Source organism: Sarcophilus harrisii, chromosome 1 (assembly GCF_902635505.1).
Source record: "Sarcophilus harrisii chromosome 1, mSarHar1.11, whole genome shotgun sequence".
Lineage (NCBI taxonomy): Eukaryota > Metazoa > Chordata > Mammalia > Dasyuromorphia > Dasyuridae > Sarcophilus > Sarcophilus harrisii.
Genome location: NC_045426.1, coordinates 370,988,862 through 371,009,599, shown reverse-complemented (window position 1 = coordinate 371,009,599; position 20,738 = coordinate 370,988,862). Strand labels below are relative to the sequence as shown.

The 20,738-nt window shown below is 33.0% G+C and overlaps 1 protein-coding gene across 1 annotated transcript in view; it reads right to left on the bottom strand.

Annotated features, from left to right (window-relative positions):
- Positions 1-20,738, bottom strand: part of RIT2 (Ras like without CAAX 2) — a 518,545-nt gene that overhangs the window by 382,707 nt on the left and 115,100 nt on the right. Inside the window, exon 2 of the mRNA XM_003759559.2 lies at positions 13,040-13,096. Coding sequence (XP_003759607.2) covers positions 13,040-13,096 — 57 coding nt within the window. The remainder of the gene's footprint in view (positions 1-13,039; positions 13,097-20,738) is intronic.

Here is a 20,738-nt window from a genome sequence, read left to right as displayed (position 1 = left end):
CTATATTTTCTGAACACAAAATCATAAACATAATATGCAATTGATAAATGATAATTAAATGAATTTAAAATGCACCATATTAATCAACCATCATGTTTTTACTAAGTATCTACAATTGCTAATCACTTAGCTAAGTGTTGGGGATAAACAAAAAAAAAATAATATTCTATAACTTCAAAGAGATGCATCCTAATAGAGGAGACATCTCATAAATAAACACATGGAAGATACATAAAAAAAAATAAATGTAAATATAGAAGAGAAGGTACTAGTAGCTAGGTAAACTATGAAAATTCTGTTGCAGAAGGCAGTGATTGAACATAAAATTCTTGAAGGAACAATGGATTCTAGGAGGTGCAGCTGAATATAGACTGTATTCCAGTCAAAAGGATCAAAGGAGTGAAAGCACATAAAATGTGTAGGGGGAAAGAGAAGAAGTTTAAACTGACTAATATAATTATAGTATAAACAAATAATTCAAACACATTAAGTACTTCTCTCACATCTACTCAACTATAAAGTACTAGACTTCCATTAGGAAACAACTTCGATATTTAAAAATAATAATCAAAAAAAAAGACATACCTATTTTTCTGGAATTTTATTTTGCCTCAAAACTAACATCACTACAAAGGTGATATTATGATCAAGGCCACAAACTCTATATATTACAAATAATATTTTCACTAGACTAATAAAATTCTTAACAATAATAATTAATTGCTAATTCAGCATTTGGCAGCTAGGTGGGACAGAGGAGAGACAGCCAGGCCTAGAGTGAGGGCTATTCACTTTCCTGGGTTCAAAGCTAGGTTCAAACTTTTATTAGCTATGTGACCCTAGGCAATTCTCTTAATTGTTTGCCTCAGTTTCTTTATCTGTAAAATGAATTGTAGAAGGAAAAGACAAGTAACTCTAGTATCTTTGCAAAGAAAACCATGATGGGGTCAAAAAAAGTAGGATACAACTGAACAATGATTGAACGACTGAATATAGCACTTAGCCTGTGCCAGATACTGTACAAAGCTCTTTACAATTATAATTTCATTTGATCCTCAAGACAACCCTAGAATGTAAGTGCTATATAAGTGCTATTATTATTGCCATTTTACAGATACGAAAATAAATACAAAAAGAGTCAGTATCTCTCAGAATCCCATAGTAAATGTCTGAGACTGGATTTGAATTAATGACTCCTTAGAGTTAGATGGTATGGCTAATAGATTGTTCCAAGTCATAATGTTCTTTTGCATTAGTTCAAATCTGGCTGCAATTACTAGCTGTGAGACTCTGGGAAAGTCACTTAATCCTGTTTGCCTCAGTTTCCTCATCTATGAAATGATCTGAAAAAGGAAACAGTATTATATTCCAATCTTTACCAAGTAAATCCTAAATGGAGTCATAAAAAGTTGGACATGACTGAAAAATAACTGAATAACAATTACAATGTCCTGACTGCAGACTCAGCTTTCTGCACTGTGCTCCCTTCCTGATGAATAGGATAAACTGAGTGTAAACCTCTCATAAGAATGTGGCCTGGATCTATTCCCTAATTATAATTTGAAGTTTTTTAGTAACAAGCTGTGCTATAACCAAAAGCTAGAGGTGTTTGCTTATCTTAGATATATAAAATTTTCCTTCCTGTTCCCCTTGCCCTTTTTGCCAAAATTAGCATTAAGTTCCTAATATGGTAAAGAGTGTGTCATTGAATAGTATTTTTGTCTCTGAGTAGATTTTAATTTTCTGGGTAAATTAGAATGTAAACCTGGACTCCCCAGCCAATGCAGAAAAGTTCAGAAGGGGGAGAGGGCTTTTTTGTTGGGTCTATATAAACCCGTGTTTTGCACCTTGTTCTTTGCACTCCTCTCCTGATGATACCTTGTCTGTTGGGAGTTGCCTTTTCTTGTGAGATCCTAATAAATCCTTTCTGCTTTTTCACCTTGTGATCTCTGATTTTAATTTCAGTGAGCATCTCTGTCCCACACATTGGCACAAATTACAGATAGTCCCAGAGTGATATGTATTACATATTTTAACCACTTTTGTAGAACTCTTAAAGTAAAAATGATGCCCATCTAGGACCTGATCACTTGTTCCCATGTCTCCATGTCATGTTAAATTTTTAGATATTTTTAATGTCTATTTAAAAAAAATTTCTTTTTAATTTATGGATTTAAATGAGCATTTCCAGATCAAAGTGCAATAAAAAAAGTTGACTGTACATGAAACTGCAAATCCATTTTGTAACACTTGTTATTCCTTTCAAATATACAACAAAATGGATCAGTATTGAAAGGAAATCATAAAGGAGGGGAAAGGACCTACATATACAAAAAATGTTTGTAACAGTTCTTTTTGTGCCCAACAGTTGGGGAATAGCTGAATAAATTATGGTATATTAAAGTAATAGAACATTATTATTCAGTAAAAGATGATGAACAAGCTGATTTTAGAAAGGCCTGGAAAGATTTACATGAACTAATGCTGAGTGAAACAAGCAGAGCCAAGAATAGATTGTACACAGTAACAGCCAGATTATGTGATGATCAACTATGAAAGCTTGGATTCTTCTCAGCAGTTAAGTGATCCAAGGCAATCCCAATAAATTTTGGACATGAAACATCAGCTGCATCCAAAAAGAGAATTATGGACATAGAATATAAATCAATACATGCTAAGTTCACTTTTTTTTCTGTATTTTTTCTCTCATTTTTTTTTTAATTTTTCTTTCCCAACATGATTCATAATATACATAATATAGTTAATAAATATGTATAAACAGAAAAAATAGAACAATTTTTAAAAATGAAAAAAAGAAAAATGATTTAAATTCATAGAGATGAATATTTTAAAGAAATATATTATTTTAAATATACTTATTAAAATTTAAATAAAACAAAGCAATCACAAAATCCATGTGTCTCAAATTGCCAAGTAAGTGAATTATCAACTGAAAGAGAATTTTTAGTCTCTTTTGTTCTCCTTGTCTTGATTTATATCTTCTTCTTGCTGTGGTTCTATCATACTTTTCAATGAAACTACTTTAATCCATGTCAATGTCCTTTTCTCTAGCTTCTTCTCATTTCTTGGCATCAATAACTTACTTAAGAAAATATATTGTTTATCTTGACCTAAGACTGTGCAAATAATTCTTTGAGTGCAAAAATGTGCCCTTTCCAAATAAATTCCCATTTATCCTCCCCCCCCCAAAAAATACAACAAAATTATCATTCAAATTTCTTTTTTTAAAATTTCTTTTTCTTTCCTGCACCCCTCATCTCAAGATATCTACCATTAAACATAAATATATGTAAGTTAATACATAAATATATGCATATATTTGTATGCATGTAAAATGCATAGCTATCATTAAACATAAATATATATATATATATATATGTATATATATTCATATATATTTGTATGTATATATATTTATTTATATGCATGTAAAATCATTCTATTCATGCTTCTATTTATCAATTCTTTCTCTGCATATAGATAACATCTTTTTTCATTTGTTATTCATACTGAATTTGAGTTTTTATAATAGTAACTTATTTACTCAAAGTCATTCTTAAAACAATATTGCTGTTATTGTATACAATGCTCTCTTCTCATTTTGCTCTTCATTATTTGTACACATTTTTCTATATTGTTTTTACTCTAAAATTATTGAGATTATAATTCCTTGTAGCATAGCTGTACTCTTTCAAAATTACACACCACAACTTGCTCAGCCATTTCTCAATTAATGGGAATCCCTGCAAGCTCTTTGTTACTGCAAAGTAAACTGTTGCAAATATTCTAGAACATATAGGTTCTTTTCCTTTTGACTTAATCACCTTTAGAAATATACCCCCAAAATGGTATAAAGTCCCCTGCTATTACAGTACTACTATTGCTACTGTAATTCATTTTGTTTTAAAATTTTAAATGCTATTGTATTTAGTGCATATAGGTACAACATATTCTTTATAGTACTTTTTATCAAAACAGTTACCCTGTTTATCTCATTTAATTATAATTATAATAAATAATAAATATAATTATAATTATAATGTCTAAAATATACATAACTTTGTCTAAGACTGTGATACCCCTGCCAAGTATAATAAATGTCACTTGAACCCTCCATTTTAATTCAGTGTATATCTCACATTTAAAATGTTGCTTTAATGTGTTGGATTCTGATTTTTAATACATTTTGCTGGCTAATGTAAAATGTCTAATTGGTCTACTCTGTCTAATCTGTGCCTAATCCGGTGTTTAAACATTTTAAATATGTATTCATTTGGAAAGTATTACAGGTAATATAAGTATGTTGACTATAAAGATGACGAAAGAGAAGGTATTCATGCCTGTTTTGAAAATAAAGACAATTTGACATTTCAAATAATGTCTCTAGAATGCCAAATTAAACTATTGTGAAAAAGAGTAAGAAGCATAAACTAATGAAACAACTGAAATATAAAAAAAAAAAAAAAACAACTTAAAGATATAAACTTTCAAGTGAAAAGGAGGCTAACATCACTTGTCTAATGAAGGATCTTAGAAAATTTGTTTTTTTAAGGAGGTTTTAACTTGAAGTACATACATAGGCTCCTTAATGGGATTATGATCTTGGACAAGGGAAATGAAAACAATATAAAATAATTATTTCCTTCAAAATTTTATGTATTTATATGCATTAAAAATCACTTTGAGAAGCCATCTGTAGGATTTACCAACTATTGAAAAACCCATCACAGACATTGGGCTGGGCAGAGCCAAGATGGCGGAGAAGGCACACATGACTTTCTAAGCTCTTCTCATGCCCTAATGCCCAACTATTAAATTCAGCCTCAAAAATAGTGCTTGACTGAAAAAACCCATGAAGTATAGAAGCACAACAACTTACCAGCAGAAGATAATCTGGAAGATCGCCAGGAAAAGTTTGTCCTGAGGGGCCAGGAACAGGTCAGGGCAGGCAGGGAGAGGCTAGCATCTGGAGCAGACCAGAGACGGGGGTGACCTCTGCGGCTAGAGACAAGTCTCCCATAGGCCAACTGCTCTGCCTTAATTATAAAGCAGTAAACCAGCAGACAAATTAAAGCCAAAGACAGAGTATTGTCTACGAAAACACCAGGACCTAACAAGATCTGGCTATAACCGCCTAAAACCAGAAGTGACTCAGCACAGACTGTAACACAGCCCTACAGCCACAACCTGCAGTACAGGACTTTTGCTGGTTGGGGAGGGGGAAGGAGGAGAGGGGCAGGTACAAATCAGCATGGCAGCTGGGCACAGCCCAGGGGCAGCCCCTAATTTGCACAGTGGGAGACTTGGCCTGAACCAATAGAACTTTCCCAGATGACTGTGCTTCCCTGGGAAGGGACACTTTTGGTCCTTGCAAAACTATTCACTGGTCAGCCCCTAATACCCACACCCCCACAGTAGGCTTTGGCCTGGTATAGTGACACTTTCACTTCCCAGCTTCTAGCCCCAGGGCAGTGGTTAACTCACATTTGCAGTTCTTAGCAGGGCACTTCCACAGCTCCAAAGTGCAGGATTGAGTTACTTCCAGGGGGAACTCCTTACCAGAATAATCCCACACCTCACTGCTCTTTTTAGCCAGTTGGCAGGACAGCTACCTGTCCATACACCCATCTGCAGAGGAAGTTGGTAACCTCCTGGCCCTGAAGGCAGACATTACAGGCTTTAACAAAATAAGTAAAAAAAAATCAAAAGGAGGATCTATAGCTTCTATACAGAAAGAGAGCAGGTTTTCAACCCCAAGGAGACTGATAGCAAACAGTCTCCAGATAATACCCCAAAGGGGAATGTTACCTGGCCTCCATCACATAACACTCTCCTAGAAGAGATCATTAAAAATCTTAAAACTGAGTTAGAAGAAAAATGGGGAAAGGAAAGAAAAGCTATGCAAGAAAGTAATAACATCCTGAAATGTGAAGTGGAAAAGGTAAAGAATTCCCAGGAAGTTCAGGGAAATAGAATTTGTGAACTGGAAAAAGTAAAGAATTGCCAAGAAAGTAGGATTTGTGAATTGGAAAAAAAAACTCACTAAAAAATAAAAATTAGTGAAATGGAAAAAAATTCCATAGAGCAAAACAACTCATTTAAAAACTCAATTGGACATATGGAAAAAGAAGTAAAAAAAAAGCTAATAAAGAAAATAACTCACTAAAAATCTCTACAGGAAATCATCAAAGAGAACTACCCAGAAGTAATAGAACCAGAAGGTAAAATAAGTGTTGAAAGAATTCATCGAGCATCTTCTGAAAAAGACACTATAATAAAAATTCCAAGGAATATTTTGGCCAAATTTCAGAACTATCAGATTAAAGAAAAAATATTACAAGCAGCCAGGAAAAAGACAGTTCAAATACCGAGGTGCCACACTAAGGGTCACTCAAGATCTGACTGCCTCAACATTAAAGCATCGAAGGGACTGGAATCTGATATTGTGAAAGGCAAAAGAACTTGGAATGCAGCCAAGAATAAACTACCCAGTTAAGCTGAGCATTTTTTTTCCATGGAAGAAGATGGGCATTTAATGAAACAGAGGAATTCCATTGGTTTCTAAGGAAAAGAAAAACAGATTTAAACAAAAAATTTGATCTCCAACCACAGGACTCAAGAGAAGCAGAAAAAGGCAAAAGGAACTCTTGAGAATTGTATTTCTGTTGTGGATATACATAAAGACTATATGTATAATTTCTTTTTACTGATATAACATAAAAAGGGGAAGTAGAAATGGAAAGGGGATAGTGTCAGAAAAAGGGAAAAGGGGAGATAAAAAGAGGGAAACTACATCCCACAATGAGGTAAAGGAAACCTATCATATCTGAGGGAAATTAGAGAGGGGGAGGAACATTGTGTGAATCTTACTCTCATCAGAGTTGGCTCAAAGAGAAAATAATTGACATTTATTTTAAAGAGAATCTTCTCTCACCTCATTAAAAAGTGGGAGAGAAAAAGGGAAAAGGAAAAAAGAGTAATAAGGGAAGGGTACAAGAAAGGAGAAGGTATTCAAAGGGAGTAGAGAGGGATCCTAAAGGGGGAGAGCTGCATGACACAAGTGGGGCTCATAAGTTTAATAACAGGCAAGGGGGTAATGAGGGGGGCAAAAAAAAGTACAATCCAGGGATATTATGATGGCAGGAAATACAGAATTAGTCATTTTAACCATAAATGTGAATGGGATGAACTCTCCCATAAAGCAAAGGCAGATAGCAGAGTGAATCAAAAGTCAGAACCCTACAATATGTTGTGTACAGGAAAAATATTTAAAACAGGGAGATACATACAGAGTAAAGATAAAAGGCTGGAGCAGAATCTATCATGCTTCAGGTGAAGTCAAAAAAAGAAGGGGTAGCTATCCTTATCTCAGATCAAGCAAAAGCAAAAATGGATCTAATTAAAACAGATAAGGAAGGAAAGTATATCTTGCTAAAGGGTACTATAGACAATGAAGCAATATCAATATTAAACATATCAGCACCAAGTGGCATAGCATCTAACTTCCTAAAGGAGAAGTTAAGAGAGTTGCAAGAAGAAATAGACAGCAAAACTATAATAGTGGGAGATCTCAATCTTACACTCTCAGAATTAGACAAATCAAACCACAAAACAAATAAGAAAGAAATTAAAGAGATAAATAGAATATTAGAAAAATTAGGTATGATAGATCTTTGGAGAAAAAAATGAATGGAGACAGAAAGGAGTACACTTTCTTCTCAGAAGTTCATGGAACTTATACAAAAATTGACCATATATTAGGACATAAAGACCTCAAAATTAAATGCAGGAAGGCAGAAAATAAATATAAATAAATAAATAAAAGAAAGTAAATGCTTTCTTTTCAGATCACGATGCAATAAAAACTGCATTCAACAAAAAGTTAGGAGTAAATGGACCAAAAAGTAATTGGAAACTAAATAATCTCATCTTAAAGAATGATTGGGTGAAACAGCAAATTATAGACACAATAATTTCACTCAAGATAATGACAATGATGAGACATCATGCCAAAATTTGTGGGATGCACCCAAAGTGGAAATAAGGGGAAATTTTATATCCTTAGAGGCTTGCTTGAATAAAACAGAGAAAGAAAAGATTAATGAATTGGGCTAGCAACTAAAAAAATTTTTAAAAAGACCAAATTAAAAACCCCCAATCAAATACTAAATTGGAAATTCTAAAATTATAGAAGAAATTAATAATATTGAAAAGTAAAAAAAAAAAAACCTATTGAACTAATAAACAAAACTAAGAGTTGGTTTTGTGAAAAAAAAGAATAAAATTGATAAATCTTTGGTAAATCTGATTAGAAAAAGGAGAGAGGAAAATCAAATTACTAGTCTTAACAATGAAAAGGGAGAACTTATCACAAATGAAGAGGAAATTAAAGAAATAATGAGTTACTTTGCCCAACTTCATGCCAATAAATTTGATAACCTAAATGAAATGGATGACTACCTCCAAAAATATAGGCTTCCCAGATTAACAGAGTAGGAAGTAAATTGCTTAAATATTCCCATTTCAGAAAAAGAAATAGAACAAGCTATTAATCAACTCCCTTAAAAAAAATCCCCAGGACCAGATAGATTTTTACATGTGAATTCTACCATACATTTAAAGAACAATTAGCCCCAATGCTATATAACCTATTTGAAAAAAAAAATAGTGAATAAAGGAATCCTACCAAATTCCTTTTATGACACAGACATGGTACTGATACCTAAACCAGGTAGATTGAAAACAGAGAAAGAAAATTATAGACCAATCTCCCTAGTGAATATTGATGCTAAAATATTAAATAAGGTATTAGCAAAAAGACTACAGAAAATCATCCCCAGGATAATACACTATGATCAAGTAGGATTTATACCAGGAATAAAGGGCTGGTTCAATATTATGAAAACTATCAGTATAATTGGCCATATTAATAACCAAATTAACAAAAACCATATGATCTACATCTATTTCAGAAAAAGCATTTGATAAAATCCAACATCCATTCCTATTAAAAAACACTTGAGAGTATAAGAATAAATGGACTTTTACTTAAAATAATCAGTAGTATCTATTTAAAACCATCAGTAAGCATCATATGTAATGGGGACAAACTGCAACCATTCCCAGTAAGATCTGGAGTGAAACAAGGTTGCCCTCTATCACCATTAGTATTCAATATTGTATTAGAAATGCTAGCTTTGGCAATAAGAGTTGAGAAAGAGATTAAAGGAATTAGAGTAGGCAATGAGGAAACCAAATTATCACTCTTTACAGATGATATGATGGTATACATAAATTCTACTAAATTCTACTAAAAAGTTATTAGAAATAATCCACAATTTTAGCAAAGTTGCAGGATACAAAATAAACCCACATAAATCATCAGCATTCTTTTATATCACTAACAAAATCCAAAAGTCAGAGTTATAAAGAGAAATTCCATTCAAAGTAACTCCAGATAGTATAAAATATTTGGGAATCTATATGCCAAGGAAAAATCAGAAACTTTATGAGCAAAACTACAAGACACTTTCCAAGCAAACTAAGTCTGATCTAACCATTTGGAAAAATATTAAATGCTCTTCGATGGGGCAAGCAAATATAATAAAGATGACAATACTACCTAAACTAATCTATTTATTTAGTGCTATACCAATCAGACTCCCCAAAAAACTATTTTAATGACCTAGGGGAAAAAAAAAAACAACAAACTTCCTATGGAAAAACAAAAGGTCAAGAATTTCAAGGGAATTAATGAAAAAAAAAAAAATCAAATGAAGGTGCCTAGCTGTACCAGATCTAAAATTGTATTATAAAGCAGCAGTTACCAAAACCATTTGGTATTGACTAAGAAATAGACTAGTTGATCAATGGAATAGATTAGGTTCAAAGGACAAAACAGCCAATAACTTTAATAACCTAGTGTTTGACAAACCCAAAAGACCCCAGTTTTTGGATAAGAATTCACTATTTGACAAAAATTGCTGGGAAAATTGGAAATTAGTATGGCAGAAACTAGGCATTGACCCATACTTAACACCATACACAAAGATAAGGTCAAAATGGGTTCATGACCTGGGCATAAAGAATGAGATTATAAATAAATTGGAAGAGCATAGGAGTTTACCTCTCATACCTGTGAAAAAGGAAGGAATTTATGACCAAAGAATAACTAGAGATCCTTATTGATTACAAAATAGAAAATTTTGATTATATCAAATTGAAAAAGTTTTTGTACAAACAAAACTAATGCAGACAAGATTAGAAGGGAAGCAATAAACTGGGAAAACATTTTTATAGTCAAAGGTTCTGATAAAGGCCTTATTTCCAAAATATAGAGAGAATTGACTCTAATTTATAAGAAATCAAGCCATTCTCCAGTTGATAAATGGTCAAAGGATATGAACAGACAATTCTCAGACAAAGAAATCAAAACGATTTCTAGTCATATGAAAAGGTGCTTCAAGTCATTATTAATCAGAGAAATGCAAATTAAGACAACTCTGAGATACTACTACACACCTGTCAGATTGGCTAGAATGACAGCTAAAGATAATTTGGAATGTTGGAGGGGATGTGGAAAAACAGGGACACTCATACATTGTTGGTGGAATTGTGAATACATCCAGCCATTCTGGAGAGCAATTTGGAACTATGCTCAAAAAGTTATCAAACTGCATACCCTTTGATCCAGCAGTGTTCCTACTGGGCTTATATCCCAAAGAAATCTTAAAGAAGGGAAAGGGACCTGTATATGCACAAATGTTTGTGGCAGGTCTCTTTGTAGTGGCCAGAAACTGGAAACTGAATAGATGCCCATCAATTGGACAATGGCTGAATAAATTGTGGTATATGAATATTATGGAATATTATTGTTCAGTAAGAAATAACCAGCAGGATGATTTCAGAAAGGCCTAGAGAGACTTGTATGAACTGATGCTGAGTGAAATGAGCAGGACCAGGAGATCATTATATATACTTCAACAACAATATTTTATGATGATCAATTCTGATGGACATGGCTATCTCCAGCAATGAGATGAACCAAATCAGTTCCAATAGAACAGCAATGAATTGAACCAGATACACTCAGCAAAAGAACTCTGGGAGATGACTAAGAACCATTACATTGAATTCCCAATCCCTATATTTTTGCCTGCCTGCATTTTTGATTTCCTTCACAGGCTAATAGTATACTATTTCAAAGTCTGATTCTTTTTGTACAGCAAAATAACTGTTAGGACATGTATACTTATATTTAATTTATACTTTAACATATTTAACATGTATTGGTCAATCTGCCATCGGGGGAGGGGATAGGAGGAAGGAAGAGAAAATTGGAACAAAAGGTTTGGCAATTGTCAATGCTGTAAAATTACCCATGCAATATAACTTGAAAATAAAAAGCTATAATAAAAAAAGAAGATATTATACATTAATAATCAGCTCCTTTGAAAATAGTCAAAATAAAGGACAACCTTTAACTGAAAAAAAAAAGAAAAACTCCATCACAAAATAAATGCTAAGAACCCTCCCATAATGATTTTCTCTGCATTGTGTCAGAACACAACACTTCTTGTAACAGATCTAGCTATTCAACCTCAAAAATCAATCAAATAGTAAACCAATCAATCCTTTAAGGAAACAGGAGGCCAGACTTTCATATTATTTTCTATGTAGCAAATTTTGTTGGTGTTTGTCTTTTTCTTGAAGAGGACCATAATATTAAGGAGGTGTTGTCATGACATGCAAATGAATTGGATTTAAGTGAGGGAGGGCTGTGCAAGATCATCTGCTTCCCTTTCTTCTTCTGAGACATCTAGATCCAGTGGCCAGCTACAGATGAAGGCAACTGGAGATGGCCCTGGATAAAACAGAAAACCCTGGCTTTTTTAACCTAAGGTCTCTAACAGGGCTCAGTTTGACTGAGACTCCAAACCATTTAATGATTAAGTCTAGATAACAATTGAGATGAAGAGTCTCCTCTTTTGCCTCATTCAAAAAAAAAAAAATCTAATAAATAAAAAAATGAAGGAATGAATCTGCAAGAGAAAGATCTTCAGGATTTCAGGCCAAAGCAGACATGACTTCTATTTACATTCAATTTGAGTCAATTAGGATCCAAACAGTGACCAAATGTGCTTTAGCCCAAGACCTATGGGTGGCCAATTAAAATCATATTGGTTTTAGTTTAAGGACTAGTTCTTTTGTTTTGTTTTGTTTTTTACTGAGGCAATTGGGGTTAAGTGACTTGGCCAAGGTTACACAATTAAGAAGTGTTAAGTGTCTGAGACAAGATTTGAACTCAGGTTCTCCTGACTTCAGGACTGATGCTCTATCAACTTCACCACCTAGCTGCCCCTAAAGCCTAATCTTTAAGAAAGAAATCTAGCTAGTAAATTTCAAGATATTCTGGGAGGGTTCAGAGATGTAAAAGAGAAAAAAAAATGCTTTTAAGAACATCTGTAGGTTAGGGTGTGATGCCCCATTTCACCAATGTATTCATTTCATCTGGGACCATCTCCAATTGTCTTGATCTGTATGTTTTAAATATTTGACTCAAAGGAACCTTTCTTTCATGAAAAATTTGACATATTTTGAGAACAAGAAAAAAAGCAGTCTCAAAATAGTATCTCACTATTATTGTGGATGGGAATTCAGAGTCATAAAGTGGGGATTCATACAAAAACACTTTGTTAAGGTATCAAATCATGATATGTTGGTACTTTTGTCATGAATTTTTAAAGGAAAGAGAGGGAAATTAGAAGCATTGAGTAACAGATGCTAGTTCTTGCTCCTAGTTATGGGCAAGGAGCAGTCAATTCATTATTCTGAAGCTGTTTCCTCAAAATTATAAGTTCTAAGTAATTCTTTTAACTTTATAAATTTGTGGTCCTTTGAAGTTCTAATAGATACTAACAACTACACAATAAAGTAAACATCCAGTTTTAGTTGTTACACTGGAAGAATACTTTTGGTTGAGCTAAATGAACACAGAATTTTTTTTTTTTTAACTCACCTATGGTGGGATCATGATAATCAGGAAACCGGTGACTGATAAATTGCATTGTCATTGCTAGAGAGAGAGAGAGAGAGAGAGAGAGAGAGAGAGAGAAAGAGAGAAACAACATATAAATGAATCTGTTACTAAAATGTAGCAAATGACCAAAAAAAATTAGCAAAAATTTATAAGACCTAACAATTCAGTTTTCAAATGTTGCCCTATGATTCTACAGTAAATACTTTTTGCAGGGATTAGTGAAATCCTGAATAAAAACATTTCCATTATTACCAGAAAATAAAACAAATATCCTTAGACTTTTCTTGAAATATTTTAGATAGTTAGTTGTCAGAAAACTGTACAATGAGTCAGGATTCTGAATCTGAGTTCTGATTCTGCTTAATTTAGCTCTTTAACTTTGGGAAAGTTATGACATGTTCCAGGGTCTTAATTTTTAAACCACATTTAATTTAATTTGATGTAAACATATAAAAGGCATGAATTTGAATAGATACTCTCTTAAGTTTGAATTTGAATAGATACTCTCTTAAGTTCATTACAGCTCAAAATTCTGTGATGTTATAACCTTTTTATTATCATATGACTCATAATTATTACTCAAACTCATAATTATGAACATTGTGGAGGATAGTTAGGGATAATAGCCATATAGCAAATGGTCTCTGAACACTCCCTCTTCATATTGTTAACCCCAAACAAAACACATAATGCTCCAGCTTTGGTCTGACCAGTGATAAATATAATGGAATATCATTATCTTCTGAACATAGTCTGCAAATCCCTCCTTTCTTAGTTTCATTTTCACAATTCCTTTTGCTAGAATGGTGTTCTCTCCCGTAAGAAGTACACCTTCCTAATTGGAGGGTAGAGATGGCTACAGGGATTAATTAGCCTTCAAGAAAGCAATGACATTGGAGATCAACTTTTGCAAGTTGTACATAAATACTAAATAGAGTGAAAGAGAACTTTGTAGACACAGGGAAAATAATAAATAAACAAACAACAACTATAAGAAAACATGAGACACAAGAAAACAAAGGGACACAAGTTTAAAAAATACAAAGAAGAATTGATTTCTCAATAAGATACATTAGTTGGACTAAAATACAATGTTTTTTGCTGTGTTTCAGTCATTTCTGACTCCTCATGGTCCTATGATTCATACTGTTCATGGGGTTTAGCAAAGATACTAAAGTGGTTTTGTTGTGCCACAGTTCCCTTTTATTGTCCTGACTCAATTTCTCTAATTGTCCTGCCTAATTTTCCCTATATTCTTCTGCCTCAGTTTCCCTAAATTGTTTTGCCTCAGTTTCGCTAAATTGTTCTGCCAGTGTCCCCTTAGTTGCACCCTCTCCCCTCCAGTTCATTAGGACTAATATGTCAGGGCTAGTTACTCTAAGGTTATAAATTGTAAATGTGTAAACTCAAGATAAGGGGAAGTTCAGACTTCCTGACTCCTAACTCCTCCTAAGTCATCAAGAATTTATGGTCCTAACCCCCAACCTGTTAGAAATGGATTGATGGTCCCTGCCTGGGGATTCCCACTCACCAGAATTTGGACTCCACCCCCCTTTGTGTAACTGAACTTGGAGTCAGGGGTATATATGTCACTGAGAACTCACATTCACTGCTGGATGCTTTGGACATCAGTCCTGGGGACATCATCCCCCCAGCTCAATTGCTCCCTCTCAGAAATCCAAATAAAATATGAAAAACTCTCTAATCTCTATCTTGTCTCAGTTTCTCCAGCATTATAGTTTGACATTTTCTTTTTCAGTGGAGTAAGGCAAATAGATTAAGTGATTTGTTCAGGATCACATAAACAGTATGTGTCTGAAACTAGACTTGAATTCAGGTTTTTAAACTCTAGGATCAATACTCTATGCACAAGCCACTCTAGTGGCCTCCTAAGAAAATAAATGTTAAATAACTTGTCCAAAATCTGATGGTAGTATGAGTCTGATAAAGGATTTGAATTAGGTCTTCTGAGTCCATGCCCAAAGCTTTATCCACTGAATGTAGATGTCTAGCTGCCTAGCTAGCATTTATATGGAACTTTTAAGGTTTGTAAAGTGCTTTGTCTATATTAACTCATTTCATCCTTTCAATAATCCTTGTAAGTGTTATTATTATTATTATCATCATCTTCTTCATCATCAGGTTTCAATTGATAAAACTGAGGCAGAAAGATTTTAAATGACTTGCCTGTGGTTAGACAATACCCACAATAACTGATGAAGTTTTATCCTGAATCCAAGTCCAGCATTTTATCCACTATACCTACATAACCATATGCCTTATTTGCCCTATTACACTAGGCGCTGCAAGAGTAGGGCCTTGTCTTATTCAATGCATCCTCCAGAAGGCCTTGCATAATATATATATATATATATATACATACATACATTAATCATATTGTAAAAAAAGAATCAGAAGAGAAAAAACAAAAGAAAAAAACTGAAAATAGTATATTTTGATTTGCATTCAGACCATTATCAAACTTATCAAACTGCATAATACCTATCTCAGAATTTATTCTAAAACATTTCTTGTCTAGTGTAGACAGAATGCACAAATGTATTTAAAATTCATTTCAAGACACTTATCCTAAAGAAGGGTTTTGAAAAACTGAAAAGCTCTATAAGAAAGCATGGTGGTTTATTATTAATATAATAAATGTTACTTGGCTAAAATCCAAAGATTCTTTTCTATTCTGTTAACTTTAGAATCAATATTGATATCATGGATATAGGCCCCCAAAAAGTGAAATTGTCATTTATTGGAAAAGAGCAAATGTTTTGACAAAAAATATCTCTGATTAACATGATTGCTGAGTAAAAAGGAAATATTAGTGACATTTTTAAAGCCTCTTGGTGTTTACTTAATTAAATATCTCATTTTAAAGGATACATTGTCTTCAGATGGACATGTGTTCTGTCTTATTAAAATAACAAAAGTTTAAATAATGTTTTATATTTAAATTCTTGTGTAACATATCCAGTTCCTAGTTACAACTTGAAGTGTTTCCTTAGGTAGTATATTCCATATAGTGCTGCAATTGAAATTAAAAATTGAATTCAAATCCTACCTCATATATTTAATTGGGGAATATGACTGGGTAAGATCAATGAGCCACTTTCACTCTCAGTTTCTTCAATTGTCAAATAGTGGTAATAGAACCTTTATAGATACTGTTTTGCAAACCTCAAAACCTCATTTATGCTAGCAATTATTTTTAGAGAAGACATGTAGAGGAGGCATTTGTATGTATATGTGTATTTATGTATATGTGTGTGTGTTTAAGCACATAGTGTTGAAAAGCCTTATAATCTATGGTGGATTTTTTTGTTATGTGTTGTGTACATATAAAAAACTAGGAACAGAAGCCAAAAATACTACATCTGTATACACAGGAGAAGGATTCAGTTGTCAGAGGCCAAAAAATATGACTTGTCTTATAGCTTTTGTCTATTATTAATACAATGTTAAGGTTCTTTATTTAAGAAAATTTGAATAGCATGGCATGGAATAATATGGGGTTAAGAGTGGGAAGAAAAGTCTGATTCCTAGTTATGAAGAGATTAGACAAAGGAAACATTTTCATTCACTATATGATAGTGAGTCCCTGAAGATATTTGAGCAGAAGAGTAACAATACTAGAAATGTAAGTACAGCAAGTCATTTAATGTCAATTGCCTCAGCAAAAAAAATAAAGAAATAAATAAAAATCAAAAGAAATATAAGTAGAAAGGAAAAATTTTACAAAAAAGAAGAGAAATTTTGATTCTGACATTTTAAGCAAAAAAAAAAAAAAGAAATGGAAAGAAATTAAGACAAGCTTCTTGGAGGCTACTGCTATAGACTAGGCAAGTACTAAGTAGTGTCTATATTGTATACTATTCTGTGATGTGATATTGTCAGAGGCAGCACAGCATAGTGGAATGAAAAATGGCTTCAGTAATAAGAAATTCAATTTATTTCTGATATCTACTGTCTGTATGACCCTGGACAAGTCATTTTACTTCTCATTGTTCCAGGCAACTGTCTAAGAATGTACAAGGGCAATTCAGAGCCTTTATGTTCTAGTACTGACTTTTGGCCTAAAGCTACTCAGCTTTTTAATGAACTACATGAATTAAACTTTTCTCTATTCCATGGTCACAGACGAAATTGTCACTTTTTGCCAGTCATATCACAAATGTCTATTTTGATTTGTAAGGAAGATTGTGAAGTACTGTAGTAAATATATGCTTCCCCCCTCCCCCCAAATGTAAAACCCAGCTTTTGCCTTCAAGGGATAAGGAACAGGAACCATACCTGTGATGACCTTCCTATAAGGAATTAATTTCCATACAATGAAACTCCCTGAACCAATGCAAGCAGGCATTTTCTCTATAATCACATCTAAAAAAGTCTTAAGGAGCTGTCTAGAGCACCAAGATATTAAGTGACTTGTCTAGGATCACTGAGGCAGTAGGTTTCATAAGCAAGACTTGACTCTGGTCTTTCTCACTCTGAGACTAGCTCACTATCATGTTACAACTACGTTTAAGTCTCAATTTTTATTGGGAGAAAAATAAAACACCAAAGCAAAGATATAATGAAATGACCAAAAATTATAAGACAATGTGATATATATCTATATAACTATCTATAGCTATCTACATGACATTATGCAGTCATGTATATTCAGAATGTGTTGTGTGTGTATACACACATTTCATATACAGATATGCATATGCAAATAAAAAAAAGAATGTGTTAATATGTATCAACACATATAGCCACTGGGTTTGCAATCAGAGGACCTTGGTTCAAATGCTATGTGTCACTTACATTCAAGATATTGAGCAAGTAAACTAATCTCTCTAGACATTAATTTCTTTATACATAAAATTTCTTCATGCAACCTTTTGAGATTGGGTTAGATGATCTCTGAGGTCCTTTAGGCATCTAAATCTTTTTTTTTTTTTTAATAGCTTTTTATTGACAGAACATATGCATGGGTAATTTTTCAACATTAACCCTTGCAATCACTTCTATTCTAACTTTTCCCTTCCTTCCCTCCACCCCTGCCCCTAGATGGCAGGCAGTCTCATACATGTTAAACATGTTAAAATACATCTTAAATGCAATATATGCGTATATATTTATATAGTTCTCTTGTTGCACAAGAAAAATCGGATTTAGAAAGATAAAAATAACTTGGAAAGGAAAACAAAAATGCAAGCAGTCCACACTCATTTCCCAGTATTCTTTCAGTGGGCATAACTGGTTCTGTTCATCACTGATCAATTGGAACTGAATTGGATCTTCTCATTGCTAAAGATGGCCACTTCCATCAGAATTGATCCTCATACAGTATTGTTGTTGAAGTGTATGATGATCTTCAGGTTCTGCTCATTTCAGTTAGCATCAGTTCATGTAAGTCTCTCCAAGCCTCTCTGTATTCATCTTGCTGGTCATTTCTTACAGAACAATAATATTCCATAACATTCACATACCATAATTTACTCAGCCATTCTCCAATTGATGGGCATCTATTCAATTTAGGAATCTAAATCTAAGATTATCTTGTCTGGAATGAGCAGCACTTTTCATTGACATCAGAGAATTCAAAGATAGTAGAAACTGAAGTCTTAAAAGACTTTGGTAAAGGCTCAGTACATGTAGATTAGCATTTTAAAGGGTGATAAATTGGAGAACATTGAGTCAAAATACAATCCTCTAGAAATTGGCCTTGGATTTTCCTGATAACAGTTATTGATAGACACCTGATGTGGACTTATGACTTTAATATCTACCTACATGGAAATCTGTAGTTCATGATCTATTGGCGGTGGATAGGAAAGTAGGGAAAGAAGTGCTTCTTTCTCAAATTTTCTTTTTCTTTTCCTTTTTTTTAAAGCATTTTCCCTCCAGTTAATGTCAAGAAAAATTTTAGCACTGATTTTTATAAGTTTCTGAATTTCAAATTTTCTCCTTTTCTCTTTCCCCTCCCCTTTTTCAAAACTGGTAGGCAGTTTGATATAGTTTATACATATGTATCACATAGACCATATTTTCATATTAGAGTCATGAAAGAAGAAACAGTTGAAAAAAAAAAGAAAAAAAAAACACATGATAGAGAATAAAGTAAGTGGAACAAATATTCTTCAATCTATATTCAGAGTCCATCCAGATAATGATGGATTTTCTGGATATAGATAACATTTTCTTTCATGAGTCCTTTGTTCTTATCTTGAATCATCACCTTGCTGAAAAGTGCTGAATCATTCATAATTAATTGTTGCATAATGTTCCTGATACTATGTACAATGTTTTCCTGGTTTTGCTCATTTCTTTTTTTTAATTTTAATTTTAATAGTAATTTTAATTTTATTTATTTTTGTTTGTTTTGGTTCTGCTCATTTCACTTTGCATCAGTTCATTAAAATCTTTCCATGTTTTTATTCTGAATCTTCATGTTCATCATTTATTAAACAATTGTATTCTATTTTATATATATATATATATATATATATATATATATATATCACAACTTGTTTAGACATTTCCCAATTGATGGGCATAGCCACAGTTTCCAGTGTTTTGCTACCATAAACAGGACTACTATAAATATTTTTTTGTACATGTAAGTTCTTTTCTATTTTTAATAATGTTTTTTGGAATACAGAGCTAGTAGTGGTTTTGCTGGAGGAGATATATAATTTAGTTGCCATTTGGACATAGTTCCAAATTCTTTAAAGAATGATTGGATCAGTTCACAACTCTACCAACAATGCATGAATGTCTTGATTTTCCCACATCCTCTTCAACATTTGTCAATTTCTTTTTTTCTTTTTGTTATGTTAGACAAATTATTAGGTATGAGGTAGTATCTAAGAGGAGTTTTGGTTTGCATTTCTGTAACAAAAAGTGATCTAGAAGATTTCTTCATATGCCTATAGATAGCTTTGATTTCTTTATCTGAAAACTGCTGGTTCATATCATTCATCCATTGAATAATTGGGAAATTGCTTGTATTCTTATAAATTTGTCTCTGTTCTCTATATATTTGAGAAATGAGGCCTTTGTAATGCCGGAGAAACTGAGCAACATAGAGATTAAAGAGCAATTTAATAGTTTATTAAATGGAGAGATTTACTGGGACCAAATGGATCCATGGTTTGGTCCCAGGGCTGAATGAGACTATTGTCTCAAAGAATCCAGCCCTGAATGTCGGATATAAACTTCTTTTATAGGATTACAAGACTGATGACATAATGGAGAGAGGTACTAGAGAGGCTCCTGATATGCTAATGATGTCTAAAATGGATAAAGACATTAAACATTAAAAGGGAATGAGTATAGCCTAAGGTCTAAGATATATAAGACCTTTATCCTATCAAACGTTAAGAGGAAATGGTTATAATCTGAGGCAGAGTAACTGAATAGGACAATTAGGGAAACTGGGTCAGGACATTAAAAGAGAACTGAGGCACAACACCTTTATCAGAGATATTTGCCATGAAGATTGTTTCCCAGCCTTCTGATTCTTTCTAATGTCAATTACATTGACTTTATTTTTATAAAAAACTTTTTAATGTAATATAATTTCAATGAACTATTTTGTATTTTGTAATGATGTCTATCCCTTATTTTGTTGCAAATTCTTCCCCTCCCCATAGATCTGACAGGTGAATTATTCCTTGCT